The sequence below is a fragment of the Mandrillus leucophaeus genome, unplaced genomic scaffold, assembly GCF_000951045.1.
Source record: "Mandrillus leucophaeus isolate KB7577 unplaced genomic scaffold, Mleu.le_1.0 Scaffold40, whole genome shotgun sequence".
NCBI classification, from domain to species: Eukaryota; Metazoa; Chordata; class Mammalia; order Primates; family Cercopithecidae; genus Mandrillus; species Mandrillus leucophaeus.
In genome coordinates, this window is record NW_012104254.1 from 3,845,043 (window position 1) to 3,865,861 (window position 20,819).

Below are 20,819 nucleotides of genomic sequence, written 5' to 3' on the forward strand. Positions count from 1 at the left end.
TTCTCCTGCCTTAGCCTCCCAAGTAGCTGGGATTTACAGGCATGAACCACCACACCCGACTAATTTTTGTGTTTTTAGTAGAGAAGGGGTTTCACCACGTCAGCCAGGCTGGTCTCGGACTCCTGACCTCAGGTGATTCTCCTGCCTCGGCCACCCAGGGTGCTGGCATTACAGGCGTGAACCACTGCGCCTGACCATGTATTTCTTTAAAATGTTGGAGCATAGAAATTGGTAGCCTCTCCAAGATGCAGAGTTATTATTTCCATGTGAAGTAAATGTGGACTTACGCATTTTACAAATTACAGTTTCTTTTTTAAAATTTTTTAGAATGTACCCAACTGATATAATTTCTTTTAACAATTTAACAATCACTCTGTGCCTGCTGTTAGCAAGTAAGATACTGTGCAGATATAATGATGACTAGAGACAGCCTTATAATTTTAATAACAGTAGAAATAATAGAACTGCAACTGCCATTTTATCCAGTACTCATGTGCCGAGCATTGTGCTGTATACTTTGCATATACTATTTTAAAATGCTTACAACAACTGTGAGGTAGGTGATACTACCCTTGTATTATAGTTAGGGAAACTGAAGCACGAAATTATTTAGAACCTTGCACAATATTTTATAACTTACGAGTGGCAAAACCAGGTTTTGGAGCCAATTCTGACTCAAAAGCTCATATTCCTTTGGCTATGTTATGTTTCTTCAAGAAGTAGTAGGCAGTAGAATGGGGTGGGAGAAGCACAGATTATATAATAGATGACATTACAGAACATAATGTGGATGCTGTAAGCAAAGCATAAACAACATTGTTCATGGGAGAAATTTTTAATCTGGATTATGGGGAAGGTATCACAAAGGAAGTGTTATTTGAAGTGGGCCTTGACAGTATAATATCAAAGAAGGCAAACGTTCATTTGGGAGGGTATATTTTAGGGATAGCTAAAATAATATGCAAACTGAGGGTGATTTTCAGAGGATGGCAGGCAGTCTGATACTGTTAAATGGGCCATGGTGTATTGGAAGTAGCACTTAGAAGGAAGTCAGATTAGATATAAATGATAGCTAAATTTGTATCTCTCAAAGTATACCTAAAAGGTTGAGTCTGTAGGATTTCCTAAGTGGATAATCAGATTTGTATTATGGCATTCAGTGATAGTTTTGAATCTTAATTAGAGGTTGTAAGAAAAGGAGCTCTGAGTTGGATGCTTGATTAGTTAATGTAAGCCCCATCACTATCTTGGAAACTCCATGAAGACAGGTAACTATCTTGATTTACCAGTACATCCCCAGCATCTAGCAGGAAGTACTCATGCCAAGTACCAAATGGAAACTCAGGAGCAAGGAAGATAAATGTTAGAAGAAGAGTTAGGAGAAATCAAAGAAGCCGACTTCTAAAAAATTTTACCTAGAACTTTCCTGGGTTCATTTCATGACAGTTGATTGTCCTACCAGTATAGATTGTAGATACTTGCCAGAGAGTAATATGATATATTAACAATTGTCTATGTGCAGTCATTGACTTCTCCAACAATCTATAGCTCAACAAAACCTCCCTTCCAGGCTTCTGTTATGAGCATATTTGCAACACTGCAGTAAAAGGGAGATAAGCCTGGATTTATAGACTTTAGATTCAGTTAGATTAACAAAGAGATAGCATTTAAGCCTCCCAGAATTGTTATCATTTCTGTCTCAGGGTGCTTGAACTGTTAATATTTATAGATCTCTTAGCTAAGTATTAGAAAATGGTAATAAGGGAATGGAGTTTTTATTTGTTGGCTAAGAAATAGGCTGCTGTGTAGGTAAGAAACTTGTTTTGTAGAGGAGGGGAATAGTATAGTGGAGAGTAGAAAAGATTAAGGAGAAGGGTACCAAGGACTAACTCCCTCTGAAAGTTTTTCTACAACTATCAGATTGATCCTTCCACTTCCTCTCTACTGTCATAGTATTTTTAACTCTTACTCCTACCAAATTAATTGGCATTGTACTTCCATATTCCTTTTTCTTCTAGACTGAAAGTTTATCAAATGCAAGGAGAATTTTCTTCATCTTTGCGTCTGTGTATAGTTGATGTTTAAATATTCCTTGTACTAAACTGAGCTAGGCGCTGTTGTAGGTGTTAACCCAAAGATAAGTTCCTTGCCCTCATGAAGCTCATATTCTAATGACGGAAGCATGGCTACTATAAATTTGCTTGGATTTTTCTAGTGTTCTTTTTCCTCTCCTCGCAGACAGCATGGTAAAGTTGAATGTGAATGAAGAAATGGAACCCTCTTAGATAAAAATTTTGCATAGGACAAGGGAAGAAACTTGCTCTCTTCTTCTTATTTCCTATATCAGATCGACCTTTACTCCAGGACACTGAACTTTGGCTAGTTACACATTTTCCCACAAGAATTACCAAATTTTTCTGAGCATGACATTTTTGAAACTTCATTTATGAACAGAATTATGAAAAATGCAAATTTCCTCTATGCACCATTAGCTTATTTAAATAACCACATAGTTACTCTTATTTACCACTGGATGAGGTTTCAGTGACTATAAGGTGAAGCCATTGGTGGAGTTTTAAAAATGGGTCATTAACCTGAGTAGTTTCAGTATACTGTACTTGTCCTTAAGCTGATACAAATGGGAGCTGTTTATATAGATCAACTACACTGTAGGACAGATATATTTTGATGAATTAGGCTGAGAAGCTGAATACCAGTAAGTACATTTTTTAAAATTAAAAGCTTTCTGAAGAGAAATATGGAATTACTAGGTTGCATCATTCTCATCAGTGTTCAAAGTAAGGATTTTTTTACTCTTTTAATGGCTGCCCTTCAACCACAGCCCTAAGGACTGAATTAAATGTTTCTTCCTCTTTTACTCCCTTTGGTGGAGTTGGATATATTAATACCTATGTTTAGGATATTTGTGTAGGTGTGTTGATATTTCAAGAGCACTACTCTATTATAAAAATTCTTAATAGTGACTAGTTTTGGGGTGACAGTAGTGTTACAGAGAGTAATTTGAGCACTTTATTTTCTACTGTGTTTCAAGAAGTGTTTCGGAACTATTTTTAACAGTGTGAAACCACTTTGTTTTTCAGTATTCTTGCCATGAGAAAAAGAATGTGATAAGTTATTCAACTTATGAAATTCAAGTTACATGTGAATTCTGCCAGGTATGTGTGCAATATTTGGTATTTTTAGCCATTTTTTACATTTTGGGTTATAAAAATCTTTATAGGTTGTTTCTGTTAAGTAAGTATTTGTGGTGGGTTTTTTTTCCATAGAAAACAAGTCACTTATTTAGTATGTAGTTTAGCTGATACTCCTATTGTGTTTTTAAATAATCAGATTAAAAGCATCTAAATACACTTAGCTGTGACAGACATAAACATATTTTAAGGTTTTGATTTCCTCTAAAATGAGTTCTATCAGTCCCATGGAATGTTCTGTGAAAAAGTGTTCAAATAGCAAATAGCTATGGCAAAAATTCCATACTCTGGGTGCTCCCCTAGTCATTTTACATTAGCATATTAAAGACTCTGAAGAGTCCTCCAAAAAAAAAAAAAAGAAGGAAAGAAAGAAAGAAAAAGTATATTTCAGCATTTCCCAGATTTGTTTGGCCACACCTTTTTTTCTGTGGTGTTTATTGACATCCCCGTTGAAATGTTTTGGGGAGCACTGCTATGAAGGGTTAACTATTTGAAAAAGCTACTATTTAAAAAAGAAACAGTGTTACAGAATTATTAGTTGAGTCAAATATGTTTGCTATATATAATTTCTAGAAAGAAAACAAGTTGATGGAAGGGATAATTAATTGAGAACCTTTAAATTGAAATTTAAAAGTAGGAAAGTAATCCTGACTCAGAGATGTCTTTTTGCAGTTGTTTTGTTCAAATCAGGATCCTTAATTTGGTTGTATGTTTATTAAATTTCTTCTAATGGAAAACAGTAACCCTCTTCCTTTGCTCTTCTTTTTATCTCCATGACATTTACTTGTTGAAGAGACCAGGTCATTTGTTCTAACTTATAGTGATTCATCTTAGGGTTTTTTGACTTTACGATGGTGGGAAAGTAATACAGTCACTATACTGCTCAATTCGTGTTGCGGTTATGTCCCAATAAACCCATCGTAAGTTGAAAATATCTGTATTGGATTTGGATGATTACCTCGTGGTGGTAGTGTTTAACTTCTTTTTCTGTCTCCTGAATTTCCTTGTAATTGGAGCTAGGGAGGCTTGGTTAGATTCACTTTTGACTTTTGACATTCCCTGCCCCCACCCTTAACAACCTTTGGTGTTAATTTAAGACTAATCTGAATTCAGATGCTGTCAGCCTGGTCCAACCATTGTGAAGTTCCTATCCCTTTTCTCCTAATGGTTTTAAAAATCAGACATTGATGATAGTTGCCCGGGTCCATTATTTCATTAGGGATTAAAGTGGTGGTGGTCTTCCTCTTCCACTTCTTCCTCCTCCTCCCCTTCTTCTCCCTCCCTTCTTCCTTATTCCCTCTCCTTTCTCCCTCCCTTCTTCTTCTTTCCTCCCTCTTCTCCCTCCCTCCCTCTTCTTTCCTCCCTCTCTCCTCTCTCCCGCCTCCTTCCTTCCTCTCTTCTCTCTCCCTTCCTCCCTCTTTCTTCCTTCCCCCTCCCTCCTCCTAGCCTCCTCCTCTTCCTGTTGCTTCTCTTCCTCCTCCCTCTCCTTATTCATTCTTTCTTCTTTCGAGTTTGTTTTTGTTTTTGTTTTTGTTTTTGTTTTGGAGACAGGATCTCTCTCTTGCCACTGATTACTGCAATCTTGACCTCTTGGGTTCAAGGGATCCTCCTTCCTCAGTAACTGGGACCACAGGCAGGTGCCACCATGCCGTGCTATTTTTTGTTGTTGTTGTTGAGAAGGGGGGTCACAGGGATTTGGACTGAGATTTGATTATGAGAACTTGACAGCTCTGCCTTTGCAACCAAATGGGCAGTGCTTTTGTTTTCGTTTTGACTGGAGTGCAGTGATGCACTCTCAGCTCACTGCAAGCTCCGCCTTCCAGGTTCACGCCATTCTGCCTCAGCCTCCCTAGTAGCTGGGACTACAGGTGCCTGCCACCATCCCCGGCTAATATTTTGTATTTTTAGTAGAGACGGGGTTTTGAAAGTGTTAGCCAGGATGGTCTCTTTTTTAAAAAAAAAAAAAAGAAACGGGGTCTTGTTCTGTCACCCAGGCTGGACTGCAGTGGCACAATCACAGGTTACTGCAGCCTGGACTTCCTGGGCTCAAGAGATCCTCCTGCCTCAGCCTCCAGAGTAGTTGGGACTACAGACATGCACCGCCATGATGCTGCCATGAGTGACTGTTTTAAATTATTTGTAGAGATGGGGTCACGTCGTCTTTCCCAAGCTAGTCTTGAACTCCTGGGCTCAAGCCATCCTCCCACCTCAGCCTCCCAAAGTGCTGGGATTATAGTCATGAGCCACTGCACCCAGCTAAAGTGGCAATTTTCTAATTGTTTTATTCTTCTGCACTTGTTGAAATTCTATAAAGGACTTTTCCTTCATCAACTCTTTGGTTACTGGAAATACATTTTATGCACAAAAGACAGATTAAACACACTGATCTTTTTTTTTTTTTTTTTTTTTTAACCAGTTTTCAGATAAGGGCATTTTCTTAGTTGTTGGGTTGCGTGACTTGTCTGTCAAGTCCTTACTGGTTTGCTGTGTGCCAGGCTTTCTTTCAATTTCTTACTCCACCTCTACTTAGAGTCCTGTGATAATCAGTCATTTTTTTAGGTATACAGTTGTTCCTCAATATCTGTGGGTGATTGAATCCAGGACCTCCTGAAGATACCAAAACCTGAGGATGCTCCAGTTTCTTATATAAAATGGTGTAGTATTTGCATATCACCTATGCACCTCCTCCTGTATACTTTAAATCATCTCTAGGTTACTTTATACCTAATACAATGCATATGCTATGTGAATAGTTGTTATACTATATTGTTTAGGTAATAACGACAGGAAAAAAGTCTGTACATGTTTAGTACAGATGCAGTTTTTTCCCACATATTTTTGGTCCAAGATTGATTGAATCCATGGATGCAAAACTCATGGATACAGAGGGGTGACTGTACATATTCTTTGATTTTTAATTATTTTTTATACTATGTGTCCTTCTCAAAGCTTCTGTAAGGTTTCCTGGAACACATTGTATCCGGATGTAGTTACCTGTATAATTTTTGTCTTTTTCCTAGTATTAGGTTAGATACACTATTTGCTTCTTTTTTGCCTTTTATTGAAGTATAATTTAAATAGAATGAAATGCACTATGTAGAGTAAAATCTGTTGGATCAATCTTTTCTTTTGTGGACCTTTTGTGTCCTGTTTAACCTTTGCCTACTCCAAAGATTCTTTCCTATTTTTCTTCTAGAAACTTATGCTTTGCCTTTCACTTTTAGGCCTATGATCTGCTGTGACTTAATTTTTAGTATAATGTGAGATAGAATTCATGGGGCATTTTTTAGTTTTGAATCCTTAATTGACATAACATTAAGGCTCTGAAAAGTCCTGTAAAATGAAGCCTACACATTCAACATTTCCCAAATTTATTTGGCTAAATATCTTTTTTCTATAATAGCTACCATGCTTTGGGAAACATTGATCTAAAGCACTGATAAACTGCTATTGTCAGGGGAATATTACATAATTATTATTGGTTGAGTCAAGTACTCTTGCTATATAAAATTTCTAGAACCAATTATTGAAAAGACCATCTTTTTCCCACTTAACTGCAGTTGAGCATTTGTACAAATCATGTAACCTTATGTGTGGTTCCATTTCTGTACTCCTTTCTTTTCCATTTCTTTATATGTTTATCATTGGACTGATATCACAGTGTCTTAATTACTGTAATTTTATAATGGGTCATGATATCTGATAATAAAAGTCCTCTAGCTTAGTTACGATTCTTCATGACTGCCTTGTTTATTCATTGTCTTTTGCATTTTGTTAAATTTTTTAGTTTCCACACATACATAAAAGCTACCGGGAATTTTTGTTTGTTTGTTTGTTTGTTTTTAAGATAGAGTCTCACTCTTGCCCAAGCTGGAGTGCAGTGGTGCACTCTCAGCTCACTGCAACTTCCACCTCCCCAAGTTCAAGTGATTCTCATGCCTCAGCCTCTCCCAAGTAGCTGGGACTACAGGTGCGTGCCACCACACCCAGCTAATTTTTGAATTTTTAGTAGAGACAGGGTTTTGCCATGTTGGCTAGGCTTGCCTCAAACTTCTGACCTTAAGTAATCCACCTGCCTCAGCCTGTCAGAGTGCTGGGATTACAGGCATGAGCCACTGCGCCTGGCTGACGAACAAAACTGATAAAATAATTTTGGTTTATATCTATTTAAAGATACTGAATTCATTATTTAAAACCACCCAGAAGAGAACGCTCCAGGCTCAGATAGCTTCGCTGGTGAATTATTCCAACATTTAAGGAAGAATTAGTACCTATCTTACGCAGATTTTTCTAGAGAGTAGAAAAGAATTAACATGACCCAACTCTTCTTATAAAGCCACTGCAACCTAGATACCTGGCAAGGTTATTTTTCACGCCATAGATGTAAACATCTTAAAATACTAGCAAAAGGGAGGATTTATTTAAGAAATTCTGGTTGGTTTGTCAATTAAACATTCAGTGTGATATACCACATTAAAACAATAAGAGGAAAAATAGTATCTGAATAGATACAGAAAAAGCATTTGATAAAACTCAATGTCTACTCATCATTAAAACTCTCAGGAAACTAGAAATTGGAGGAAGCTTTCTTAATCTGATAAGGAGTGTCTGAAAAAATCTGCAGCATCTGCTTTCTCCCTGAGATTTAAGTGTATTTTTAAGACTAGCATCTGCACAGTGCAGTAAAGCTAAGCACAATAAAATGAGGTATGCCTGTACCAGGAATTCTCATAATGTGAGAGGGGTCTGTGAAGTTAAAAACATTTTTATAATAATACTAAAATATTTACCTTTTTAAAATTCTCATTATCTCACAAGGATTTGATGCCATTTTCTAGAGGATACATGGTGATATCACAACAGGTTGAATACCAGAAGCACATATGAGAATTCAGCTGTATTACTGTGTTGAGCCAGATGTTAAAGATTTGCAAAAAATGGGAAATAATGCCTTTCTCACTGAATTTTTTGTTTTGAAAATATATTGTTTTTAAAAATGTGTTAACATACAATGAGTTGTTATTTTTAAATAGATTCATAAATTAATATTTTTAGAATTTCTCGGTTGTAATTTCTGATGTGGTCAGTGCTGATAGTACATAAACAAAAATGTTCTTTGGGAACCTAAATTTTTAAGAGTGTAGAGTATCCTGTTTGAGAACTTCAGGGCCATACTGTGCCCACTTATTATTTAGTAAGTTTTACTAGTGGTCAATTACAACCAATCTTGTTAGAATACTTTGCTCTTACTTAAAAATTTATATACCAGTATTCCTTAGTTTGTAAACATTTAAGAAGCATTAGAAGGATAATACGTTTTTTAGATATATCACAGATATCATGAGGAGATGTTCCAAATTTAGTTGTAAAATAGCTTATAATGCTCACAGATTGTGTAGGTCAAAAATTTTACAGGATACAAGAAAATGGCTTGTCTCTGCTTTTTGTCTCTGCCTGGTACTGGCACCAGCAGCAGGCATTTGCTACTAGTAAACTGTGATTCTCAGTATCTGCCTCAGTCTCAACTTTTCAGGGCAGCAGTTTGCCCTTTGACCTCATTTCTCTGATGGATATAAGAAGAGTTGATGATTTTCTGTTGGTTTAGCTTATTTCACGTTATGAGGGTAGGAATGATGACTTTCAAGTTCTTTATGTGTTAGACTAGAAGCCAGAAGTCTAGACAGTGTTTCCCCAAGTGTCATCCTTGCACCCACCAGTGTGGTATCACGTTGTCCATAGGCTATTTGACAATTATAGCAATAAACATTTTGGATAAAGCAATAAAAATTTTGTTCACACATTTCACAAATTTTGAGTATGAGATTAATAATGGTGACTTCCTGGAAACCATTTCTGTTCTCAGTGATCATTGTGTACATGCTTTAAACATGAAGCAGCGACTACTGTGAACCAGTATGGGTTTCCTAAAAATGAGGTATATCAAATCCTTGACAAAATTTTTGATATATTACAAGGAAACAGCATAAAATATTGACAAGACTTTTGAACTTGGACTCAGTATACCACTAATAAAAGGTTGGAAATCTAGGATTTAGAAAGAGATCAGAGTTAGAGATACAGATTTTGTTATATTAATTACTACCTTATCTCCTTTACTGGAAGGAGAGATTCCCTGAGGCTGGGATCTATTTCTCTTTTATTTTTGAATTTCTCTGAGTCTTCTATAGTGCTTCCAATATAGGAAAAGGTGTAAATTTAAGAAGGGATTTAAGAGTTTGGTTTTAGACATATTGATGTTTTGGTGGCATATTTAGGTAGAAATGTTTAGCCAATAGATAAAAATATTCCACTCGAATTTAGGCCTGGATATAGAAATTTTGCCACATTATTTTTGTAACAGTACAGTATGATCCTTGGAAGAATGCATAGTATTTGCTCATTTAATTTTGTTGAATAAATGAAATTTGTTCGTTTCACCGTAAGTACTTTTACATTGCTGAGCAGGAAAGAGTTAGCCTGACAGAGCAGTGTTCCTACCCTTTTTCCTATAGTGCAGAATCTACATGTTACATATATTTTATCTACTCTCTTAATAAGAAAGCGAAATAGAATTAAAATGTCAGAAAAGTGTTTTATTTTGCATTAAAATAGAAAATAAGCTTAATGAAAAATCTTGAGATTTATATTTTAAATTATTCTTTATTTTAAAATATGTACTCTAAAGTGTTTTCTGATTGATTATAGGCAATACAAGGACCTGTGGAATATGAGTGATGACAAACCCTTTCTATGCACTGCGCCTGGATGTGGCCAGGTAATACATGAATTACTTTAAATTATTTTGTGTATTTCCACTTACTAAAACATCGATGATATGATATGTTATCACTAAAAGCATTTTCTTATAGTATTCTGTAAAATTTTGGAGTTAGGATGAAAAAAACCCAGAAAACTTTTGGGAAGAAATTCTTCTTTTTCTTCAATAGTGCAACTGAGTTTTAGAAAGTACAACCTAATATGGAGTGGGGGGGAACATTGTATCTTGTAATGGAAAAGTGGAAACCCTACCCAAAAGTCCAAGATATAAAAGTATAATTTGACCATTATTGGTTGAAAATTATTGATAAACTGCCTAATTAGAAATCAGATCTATATTATATGAGAATTATTTTACTTACTAAACTTTTATGAAGTTAACTGATATTTACTTCTTAGAGTATCACTAATGTATTAATGTTGTTAAGCCTAACATCTTTAATATTGGGCATATGGCAGCAGTTTCAGAAAGTAATATTTTTTTAACAACCCACTAAATTATTAATCTATTCCTATTATACTTATCTTAAAATAACTATAGACACTAAGGAAGAATTAAAAAATAAATGTAATGTGTAGCGAAGTTACAAAGTACTTAAATATACAGACCATAAATTGTAAGTAAGCATTATTTCTTCTCATTTGTTTTCTTAGTTGATATTTTAAATTGAAATATAATGACCTACAATAAACTGTATATACTTAAAAATGTACCATTTGATAAATTTTAACACATATATACTCATAAAACCATCAGCACAATCAGGATAGTGAACATATACATCACCCCAAAAGTTTCCTCATGCCTATTTATAAATCCTCTTATCCCACCTACCTTTATCAATTACTGGTCTACCTTCTGGTACTGTAGATTTGTTTGCATTTTCCAGAATTTTATATGAATGGAATCATACAGTACATTTTTTCACTCCACATAATTTAATATTTCTCCATGTTATGTTACCAGTAGTTAATTCCTTTTCATTGAGATATAATATTTCATTTTCTCACAATTTATCTGTTCATCTACTGATGGATATTGGGTTTTTTAGTTATTAATAAGGCTGATGTGAATACTGGTGTACAAGTCTTTTTATGGACACATGCTTTCATTTCTCTTGGAAGAATACATGGGAGTATAATGATGGGATTATCTGATAGATATATGTTTGACTTTTTAGGAAATTGCCAGGCTGCTTTTTTCATGTGTTTGTTGACCATTTCTATCCCTTACATTTTGTGAAGTATCTTTTTAAATCTTTTGCTAATTTTAAAAAATTGGGTTGTCTTTTTATTATTGAGTTGCGGGAGTTCTTTATGTATCCTGGATACCAGTCCTGTGTCAGAGGTTGCTTTTTCTGTGGTTTGCATCTTAATTTTCATAATAATATCTTTTGATGAACAGATGTTTCTAATTTTAATGAATCCTAATGTGTTAATATTTTTCCTCTTATGGTTGTTGCTTTCTGTGACTTGTCTGATAAATTTTTGCTTGCCTTTAGGTTATGAAGGTATTCTCCTTTGTTTTCCTCTAAAAGCTTTCTGTTTCATTTAGATTTCTCTTTAATCTTGAATTAATTTTTGTGTATGGTGTGAGATAGGGGTTGAAGCTAACTTTTTTTTTTTTTTTTTGAGACGGAGTCTCGTCTTGTTGCCCAGGCTGGAGTGCAGTGGCACGATCTCAGCTCACCACAACCTCCGCCTCCTGGGTTCAAGCGATTCTTCTGCCTCAGCCTCCCAAGTAGCTTGGTTTACAGGCGTGTGCCACCACGCCTGGCTAATTTTGTATTTTTAGTAGAGATGGAGTTTCTTCATGTTGGTCAGGCTGGTCTCGAACTCCTGATCTTGGGTGATGCCCCTGCCTCGGCCTCCCAAAGTGCTAGGATTACAGGCGTGAGCCACCGTGCCCAGCCAGTTGAAGCTAACTTTTTTAAAACATGAGTTTAGATATCCCAGAATAATTTCCTGAAAAGATTTTTCTTTCCTTATTAAACTGCTTTGACTCCTTTAATGAAAATCAAATGATTGTGTAAGTATGGGTCTTTCTGGGATTTATATTCTGTTCCATTCATCATTCTGTCAACTTTTATGCCAGTACCACACCATTTTGATTACTCTAGCTTTACAGTTAGTGTTCCAGTCAGTTAGGGTAAATTCTCTAATTTAGTCTTCCTTTTTCAAGATTGTTTTGGTTAGTCTCTTAAGTTTTAGTCATTCTGGTGAAGGTGTTGTGGTATCTCATTGTAATTTTGATTTACATGATATTTAATGATGTATAGCCAGGTAAACATAGGAGTTAATCAAGATTAATGCTATTTTAGATAGGTTAACCAGGGAATGTGCCTTTGCTAAGGTGACATTTGAACAAAGACCCGAAGAAAATGCAGGAGCACACAGCTTGTATATTTCTAGACTAAAGGAGCAGCAAATGTAAAGGCCCTAGGGAAGGAATGTGTATGGTGTGTTTAAGAACAAAAACACAACTACTGTGGCTGGAGCATATAATGATCAATAGAGAGAAGGTTAAGAGATGAGGTCAGAGGAGATAGAAAAAAAGACATATCCTATGCTAAGGTGTTTGGGTTTTATTCACTGAGCAGTGAAAAGCCACTGCTGAGTGGTCACAGGGAGACAAGAGGCTGACAGCAGTCCAGGTGAGAGATGATGGTGGTTTGGATTAGGTGGTAACAGTGGACACAGAGAGAAATAGACTAATTTGACATTTATTTTGGAGATATATTTGATTTTTTTTTTTTCTGTAAAGTTAAGAGAGATAAAAACTACAATTCTCTTTGCTCCTAGAATTCTGCATATGATTTTAGGTTTCACCGACGAAATTTACTCTTTGTGGTAAATCAGATTTACTTAAATTTTTTTTTTTTTTTTCCTCGAGACAGGATCTCACTCTGTTACCTGTGCTGGAGTGCGGTAGCATGATCATAATACACTGAAGCCTCAACCTCTCGGGCTCAGGTGATCCTCCCACCTCAGCCTCCAGAGTAGCCGGGATCACAGGTGCTCGCCACCACACCTGACTAATTTTTTGCTTGTTTTTTTTTTGTTGTTTTTTTGTTGTTGTTGTTGTTGTTTTTATACAGGGTCTCCCAGTGTTGTCCAGGCTGTTCTCAAACTCCTGGGCTCAAGCCACCTGCCCACCTTGGCCTCCCAGTATGCTGGGATTATAGGTGTGAGCCACTGCGCCTGACCCACTTTACTTTTTGGATTTGGTACCAAGTTAAATGGAATGAGAGATGGTATTACTCAAATCATCCGTTTTGCTGGCTTGGAGTGAACAGACAACTTGATTCTGTAATCCCTGAATTACAGCTAATGCAGTGTGTTTCTAGGGCCAGCCTTTGGATGAAGACTAGTTTTGACATGTTCTAGGTATCATTCTTGGAGACCCAAAAAAGGCCTTTCCTGATTCTCTTCTGCTTAAAATAGTTAGAATGGTTTTTGTGATTGACTTCTTACTAATACACATGCCATTTTAAATAAAAGCATTACAGTTAAACAGAAGAAAAACTGATTGCTGAACATTAGAATTTGTGTGTGTATGTGTATCATAAGAAATTGTTGTTAAAAGACCTCTCTAACATTAACTATGTGTGTGAAAAACAGTAAGAAGTTAGGTAATTATTTTTTTAGGTTTCCTACTATTAAAGGAGTTAACATTTCATACTTTCTGCCTCCACTTTCCCATCTCCTAATGTCTGATAATTACTATTTTTTCCATTGTCGAGGTTTGTAATTCATTTTGTCTTATCCATAATTCCCATATTTGCTTAGTTTTACTTCTATATCAAAATAGTATAGATAGAAGGGTGAGAGCTAAGCTTTAGGGCACCTCCAGTGTTTAAAAGTCAGGAAAAGGAGGAGAATGTAGCACAGAAGATTAAGAAGCAGCAACCAGTGAGGAAAATTGAATCCTGAAAGTTAGAAAAAATATTTCAAAGTAAGAGAAACAATGTAGTCATATCTTAAGTAGGATAAGATGAGAATTCAGTATTTACTATTGAATTTAGAGACTGTGATAAAAGTAGCTTTCAATGAAGGGGCAGTAACAACAGTGTAATTGGAGTAGGTCAAAGAGAGAATGGGAAGAACCAGAAATGGAGACATTATAGGACAGCTCTTTCTTGGAGGTATAGCTAAAGAGAAAGTGAGAATATATAGCTTCAATGTAGGATTGAAGATGGTGGATCTTTGTTTTGCATTTTAGGGTGGGAATATCACAGCATATTTGGCAATGCAGAAAATGGGACCATTGCAGGAGCGGGGTCCTTAAGTAGCTAGGAGAGGATGGGATCTATATATTTTTAAAACAAAATTGGGACCATACTGCACAGTTTTGTATTCTGTTAGTATTTGGATGACATTACACATATCATGAGCATTTTGTCTATTAATTGAAAGCATGGCTTTAAGTCGCTGTTGCTAGAACAGGTCCCATGATTTACTGATTCCACTATTATGAACTTTTAATTTTGGTATTATAAGCAACATTGTATGAATATCCTTCTACATAACCCTTTGTATATGTCTCCACTTAGTTTCTTAAAATACATTTTGGAACTAGTGTTACTGGATTTAAATGTATACACACATTTCTAAGTTTCTTCATATATTTTGCCAAATTGTTTTTTAAAAGCTAAATCAATTTTTTATTCTCACTAATTGAATTCTCGCTAATAGTGATTCTTTTAAACATTAGCCATTTGATCCTGAGTATTATATTGGAGGGGCTGTGTTTGTACCCTAAGATACTTAAAATAATCTCTTTGTAAGTATTACTGATCAAAATATAACCTGCCTACTCATCCATTCATTAAATCGTGCTGAGAACAGAAATGGTGTGGTCTCTCTTTAGATTGAAATAGTATTTCCTAGAAACTACTTAATAAGAATTGGTTTTAGAAGCATCATTTTGATGGTGACTGCCTTTTCACAAGATTGCCTTTTCACACTGTCTTTTTAAGTTTCTTGTTATTTTTTGTCACCAGTAGGCAATGACATTATTCTGAATTTGAGTTTCAGCTTTAACACAATGGTCCTAGTTAAATTTAAGGTTTCAAATAGATTTTTACACATTAAAATCTATTTTGGTGATAATACAGTATCAGAGAGAGACCTCTAGAAATGATTACAAAGAGTTTTTAACTGTAGACTCTTGCTATTAAATCTTCTTGTATGCCTAAGTTACTCTTAGGTATTCCACATGCCTGTTCATTTCACTTGTTTTAAAGTGATGCTCCATGGAATTTAGTAAAAGAGACAGTGAAGTAATTTAGTGAAAGATTCATTTGTCTTTGTTAGTCTTCCATATAATTGGTAGTATCTTTGCTTTTGGTGTCCCTGTCATTGAAAAGTGTTTCTTTGGTAGAATGTTTACACATTATAAGCTGTTTTATAAAGGAGATAAAGATTCATTTTATATTTAGTCTAAAGCGTCAATGGAGATGTATGCGTGAGAGTGTGTGTGTGTGCATGAGAGAGACAGTGAATATGTCAGTGTGACTTCCTGCTGTTGTTGAATAGTCCTTAAACTAGTGAAAAAAGTAGTGAAACAAGCTATTGGCCCAATGGCTTGAAAACTTATTTGTGTCTATCTAATATATTTAAAAGGAATAATAATATATCATGGATATGAGTCTATGTATTAACTATAGAATGTCTGATTTTTTAGGAAGTTAATTCTGGTGAGAGTGGTCAAGCCTTAGTAACACAGATTTCCCAGATATCAAAACTTAAATTATTGTAGAAGCAACTGATTTACCTTCTTCCCATCTGACAGGTTACCCTTTCTTTTTAACCTTTTAAGAGAGATTGCTAGGGACCTATCAAAGAAAAAAAAATTTTTTTTCACTTTTTACATTGTTTATTGAGCTATATACTCAAGGTCTTAGTCTTGTTTAACAAAATACTTGTGTTTTTGTGTGTATCTACAGCGTTTTGCGTGGGGGTTGTGCTTTGAAATGCCTGGAGGAATACAGTTTATGAATTCAGTATGTTGGTGTTGCTAGTAATATATATATTTTTACAAAGCTTATTTTTAGAATAAACTTTAATTTGACTGGGAAGGCAATTCATATAGATTCTGTAAAAAAAAAAAAAATTATCTTAGCTTGTAGCTACCTTATAAATAAATAAATAATGCATTTCTTTCATATTAAACTTCTGGTGAGTGCCTTTTCACAAGATTGCTTTTTCACACTGTCTTTTTAAGTTTCTTGTTAAAAATAATAAATTTTCTCAGATAACCAAGGTCAAATTCATCTGTATCAAGTGCCAGTGTATTTTGTCCTTTGCAGTGTTTTTGTATTTTGACAAATACCTTTGCGGTGTTGCTGTCACTGTATATAATTAATACTGTTATAGGATCAGTAATCCCTTTGTAAATTGCAGTTAGACAAATTTGATCTGTGGATCTTATATGAGAGTTTATAAATACATATTGGTTGCATTCTCCCTTTTAATATTCATATGATCCTAAATATTTGTTAGGTTCCTTCTGGCCACTTCCTTTCACTTAGGATTGAACTTAGAATTTCATATGTTTTGTACGAACACAGTGTTATTTATTCTACATGTAGTTCTTTGATTTGAATATTTGTGGTCAAACTAATCCGAGCAAAGAAAATTGGTAGAATAAAATTCCTTGGCAACAACATTCCAACTTCTTATCTATTAATTTGTTGACTTTGCAGTTTTAAAATCTGGGACCTGCACCAAAATACATTCATTCACAAATGTTTAATGATTGCCTTTAGTGGAAAAGCCATATTATGAGGTTCTTTGGAACATAAAGTAAATCTTACTTTCAGATGCTTTTAATGTAGGATGTAAGACACATACATATAAAACAGCAATACAAAGAAAAAGTGTAAAATATTAATGTCAATACACTCTGCAGATATGTTCATTCTCTGAGAACTGTGTTATTCAGCAGTCTGTCAAAAGTACCACTGTTTCTTATTTCCCCAAAATTGGGAGAGATTCTTATAATGATAAAGTAATAGGAAGATAGTACCTGGGTGGGGAAAAGTTCCATTGTGGTCCTAGTGCCTATGGTTGGTGCCCAGTAAATGTCTGAAGAGTGAATGAGTAAATCAAGTAATGGAAGTGTTGCATCTGAACACTCTCCTTCAGTGGTAGTACAGGCAGGTTCTGAAGAGAGGTTATAAAATAGTAGTTTTCCGTTGGTGTGTGAAGTAATCCAAAGACTAAGTGATAAAATGTAGCCAGATTAAACTGAAGTTGAATTCACCTTAATGAACAGTGGTTTACAGTCTTTTTTAACCCCCTCAGACTGATCTTTAAGATTCGCCTGTTTTATTGTAATGAATTCATTCTTTCAATTAGCATTTATTGAGCACTTACTGTGTGTTAAGTTTGGAGGACCACAGTAGGAGCTCAGCCTACTTAAAAGGACAGACATATGAAAATATGATAGGTGCTATAACCAAGGCATTGTGCAACACATAACTGGGGCACATATGAGATGGTTTTTACCTCTATAGGCAGAGGGATAGTAGGCTGGGCCAAAGATGTTAAAATGTTAAAAATGTTTCATTCTTTTACATTGTGTTTAAGGTAACCCTAAAGCTACTATTATTAGTTGCATGAAAGGATGTAGTGAATTGGGTAGAGGAAGGAGACCACAAGAAATGGAATTCATTTTGATGGTTTGGGCAAACCAAGTTCAAGTATATATATTTTAACATCCTCACTTGTAAGGTTATAAAGAATGAATTGAGATCTGTTCACTTAGCGTTTTAAAATTACTGCTTTGAAATAACAAAAAGCTCCCTATTTTCAGTTATAAATATTGCTTAATGAGCATCTTCAAAAAGGTTGATGTTCAGACATCAGAGATAAACAATGTATTTATTGTGTTATAATCATAAATGTTACCTTTGGCATGCAAAACTTATCCAAGTTAGAGGTAGGAAAATATATGATGGATAACTTTAAAAATAAAATGTTTTAAAAATAATTTTGCTCCATTTTTATGTAAGAACTCTCATGAAAAAATTATTTTGGGTACTTTAAAAATTCTTATTTTAAAATGAGCTGCTTTGTTATTGTACTGGTTGCTATTTCTTTGCTGGATTAAAACAAAGGCATTCTTTTTTATGTGGTAACATGAAAATCAGATTTATTTCTTAATTTTGTCCAGGCGTAATACTTTTATAAGAAAATTCTCTTTTAAAAAGTGGTAAGTAACCTTAAGTCTAGGTAAATATTAATACTACAGTACTTGCTTGAAAAGTCATTGTACCATGGAGTATAGTTTCTACTATCATAGGACAGATTAATGGTGGTCTATTTTTAGTATCCAAATGAAATTTATGTAAAGTTTCTTTGCCTCCGATTTTATTTTTAAATGCTCTCAAATGAGTTATGTGACCTAGCAGTGTGTCAGTATTGCTTATTCTTGAGTAATGGGTTTCTCTGTGATTGTTTGCAATCTAGTATGCTTATCTACTAACAACGGATTCTTTTATAGTTTAAAAACTGCTATTTCACTGTTAATGGTGGTTTTACATGTTGTGGAAATGAATTTCCTAATCATTTTACTTATTTGATCAAATTGAAAATCTTAACTATATTTTAAAACTTTTTGCCACAGCGTTTTACCAACGAGGATCATTTGGCTGTCCATAAACATAAACATGAGATGACACTGAAATTTGGTCCAGCACGTAATGACAGTGTCATTGTGGCTGGTTAGTATATGCTTTTATTAATAGCTTATATACATATTTCACCTGGAATGTGCACAATTTTTGTGTATTCTCTGTAAATAATATAGTCTGGTGATATTCCAATGACTTCATTATAGTAAATGTTGGCAACATGTATTTTACCCATTACATTTTCATGTTTCCTTCTGACCATTCATTTCACTTTTTCGTGTAGTTTTCAAATTTAGATTCCAATGTCGATTTTGTGGAAGTTCATTAGAATTCTGGGAACATTCATACCATCTACAAATTTAACATTTAACTAATAATTGAACTAACATGGTATTTAGTCAGCATTTCTTTTAGCTATCTTGTACAACTGACTTACAAGGCTGTGTGAAGATAGAAAATGACCAAGCTTCTCCTGTTGGAGAAAGAACAGTGAGCAGACTTGTTCATTAGAGTTGTTTATATTTCTTTTCAGACTAAACATTTGTATTAGTAAAATATTCTCAGTAAAGAGGCTCTAAATTCAGTCAATGCAGTTTTTGTGTGTTGATACTATGAAACGTACAGTATCACCTAAGCAGATGATTATTTTTCACTGTATGTGAAAAGAGAAACCCAGTTCATACATTGGTTGATTGTCATTCTATGCTGTATTAGCTGCGCTTTTTTGGTATTGAAATATATACACACACACATCTATGTATATATACATACATGTCATGTATAATTTTGCTAATTTTTTGGTATATTTTATAAGTATTGTGATAAAACAAAACTGTATATATTTCAGATCTTTTATGTCATCACAGATTTACATATAAATATTCAAATTAACTCTAGATTTTTCTTTTCTCTTGTAAAGCTTGTTATATATCATGTAAGTCTGGAATTATACCCAAATACTATAATACTTTTAAATTATTCATCATTATAGAGCCCAAATTGTTCTATGCAATGTTTTGGATAGATAATAAAGCAAATATTTGGTGGTTTTCCCTCTACTTTCAGTATTGAAATTTTTGTAATGAAGAAATTAAAGGTAACAGAAAGTTAATTTATCAAAAACAATATATGTAGGAAAAATGTAGGGGAACTTCCAACATATCCTAAGTTCCATAAGTAAAAAACAGAGAAGAGTGAGAAATGCTCTTTTTTTTTTTTTTTTTTTTTGGAGTATTTTACATTAGATACTAAGATCTAGAACAAAACGAACCAAACAAGCAAAATAGTAACAACCTGGAGAGTTCACTGTCCTAGGCATGAAGCTCTTTGTTTCTCTGAAACTTTCTGCCTTAGCACAGTCTCTCTCTGTGTGTAACTTTTTAGCTCAAATATGTTTTGAAATTGGTTTCTAGAAATTACTTTCCTGTCTGATCACATTTAATGCAGTAGAAAAGTAGAGCACATTCAAACACAGTACTTGACCCTTTTTGTTTTCACTAACATATGTTGAGATGAATAGGTTAACATTACCATGTAAATAAAATGCATGATATGTGTGGTATAGTTTTGGTGATCGTTAGCCATATGCAATGTGCATGTTCAATGATTGTACCTATGTTGACTTTTCTCAAGTCTGATAGTTCCAGTGATCATTGATAAAAGTGACTTATGCTTATGTATTTTATTTTTTTAAGATTTTTTTCCCTCCCTTTAATGTAATTTCAGAGCCTTCTAATGAACTTAGATAGACAAACCCTTGGGTATGAACAGGAGTCAAATTTAGATTTGACCTACTAATTTAGTCATGATGGACTTAAGCTAATATATGTACTTTACTTACTATAATGTGATTTTTGAGATCTTTTGGGAGGTGGGAATTAAAGGATAGGCTAGAAACTAGTAAAATTATGATATAATAGAGTCCTTCTGGTAATTCTGATATTACTCACAGTGCCTGAGACAGGCCTGCATTTTGTCTAGTTACGTATTACAAGTGGGTCATTTTAGTGTTAAATATATTTGTACATAGTAAAAATACTAGTACTCTGGGTATACATGTTGGGGGCAAAGATAAAATAGTAAGTAATGCCCTCTGTGGGGATATAATGGTTAACAAATATGTAAATTTTAATCTTACAAAAGAAATTATGAGTATTTTCTCTTAAACGAAGAGTCTTCCTTAGAAGAGTAC

General features: G+C 34.5%; 1 protein-coding gene across 5 annotated transcripts in view; it reads left to right on the plus strand.

The window, feature by feature from the left end:
• The window catches only part of ATF2 (activating transcription factor 2), a 114,438-nt gene that overhangs the window by 47,949 nt on the left and 45,670 nt on the right, over positions 1-20,819 (plus strand). For 3 of the 5 annotated variants that reach the window (XM_011991869.1, XM_011991867.1, XM_011991868.1), the window contains 2 exons: positions 3,102-3,176; positions 9,918-9,987. In XM_011991869.1, coding sequence (XP_011847259.1) covers positions 9,963-9,987 — 25 coding nt within the window. In that variant the 5' untranslated portion in view covers positions 3,102-3,176; positions 9,918-9,962. Of the gene's footprint in view, positions 1-3,101; positions 3,177-9,917; positions 9,988-18,621; positions 18,719-20,819 lie in introns of all 5 variants that reach the window. The other 2 variants (XM_011991866.1, XM_011991865.1) reach the window with 1 other exon arrangement.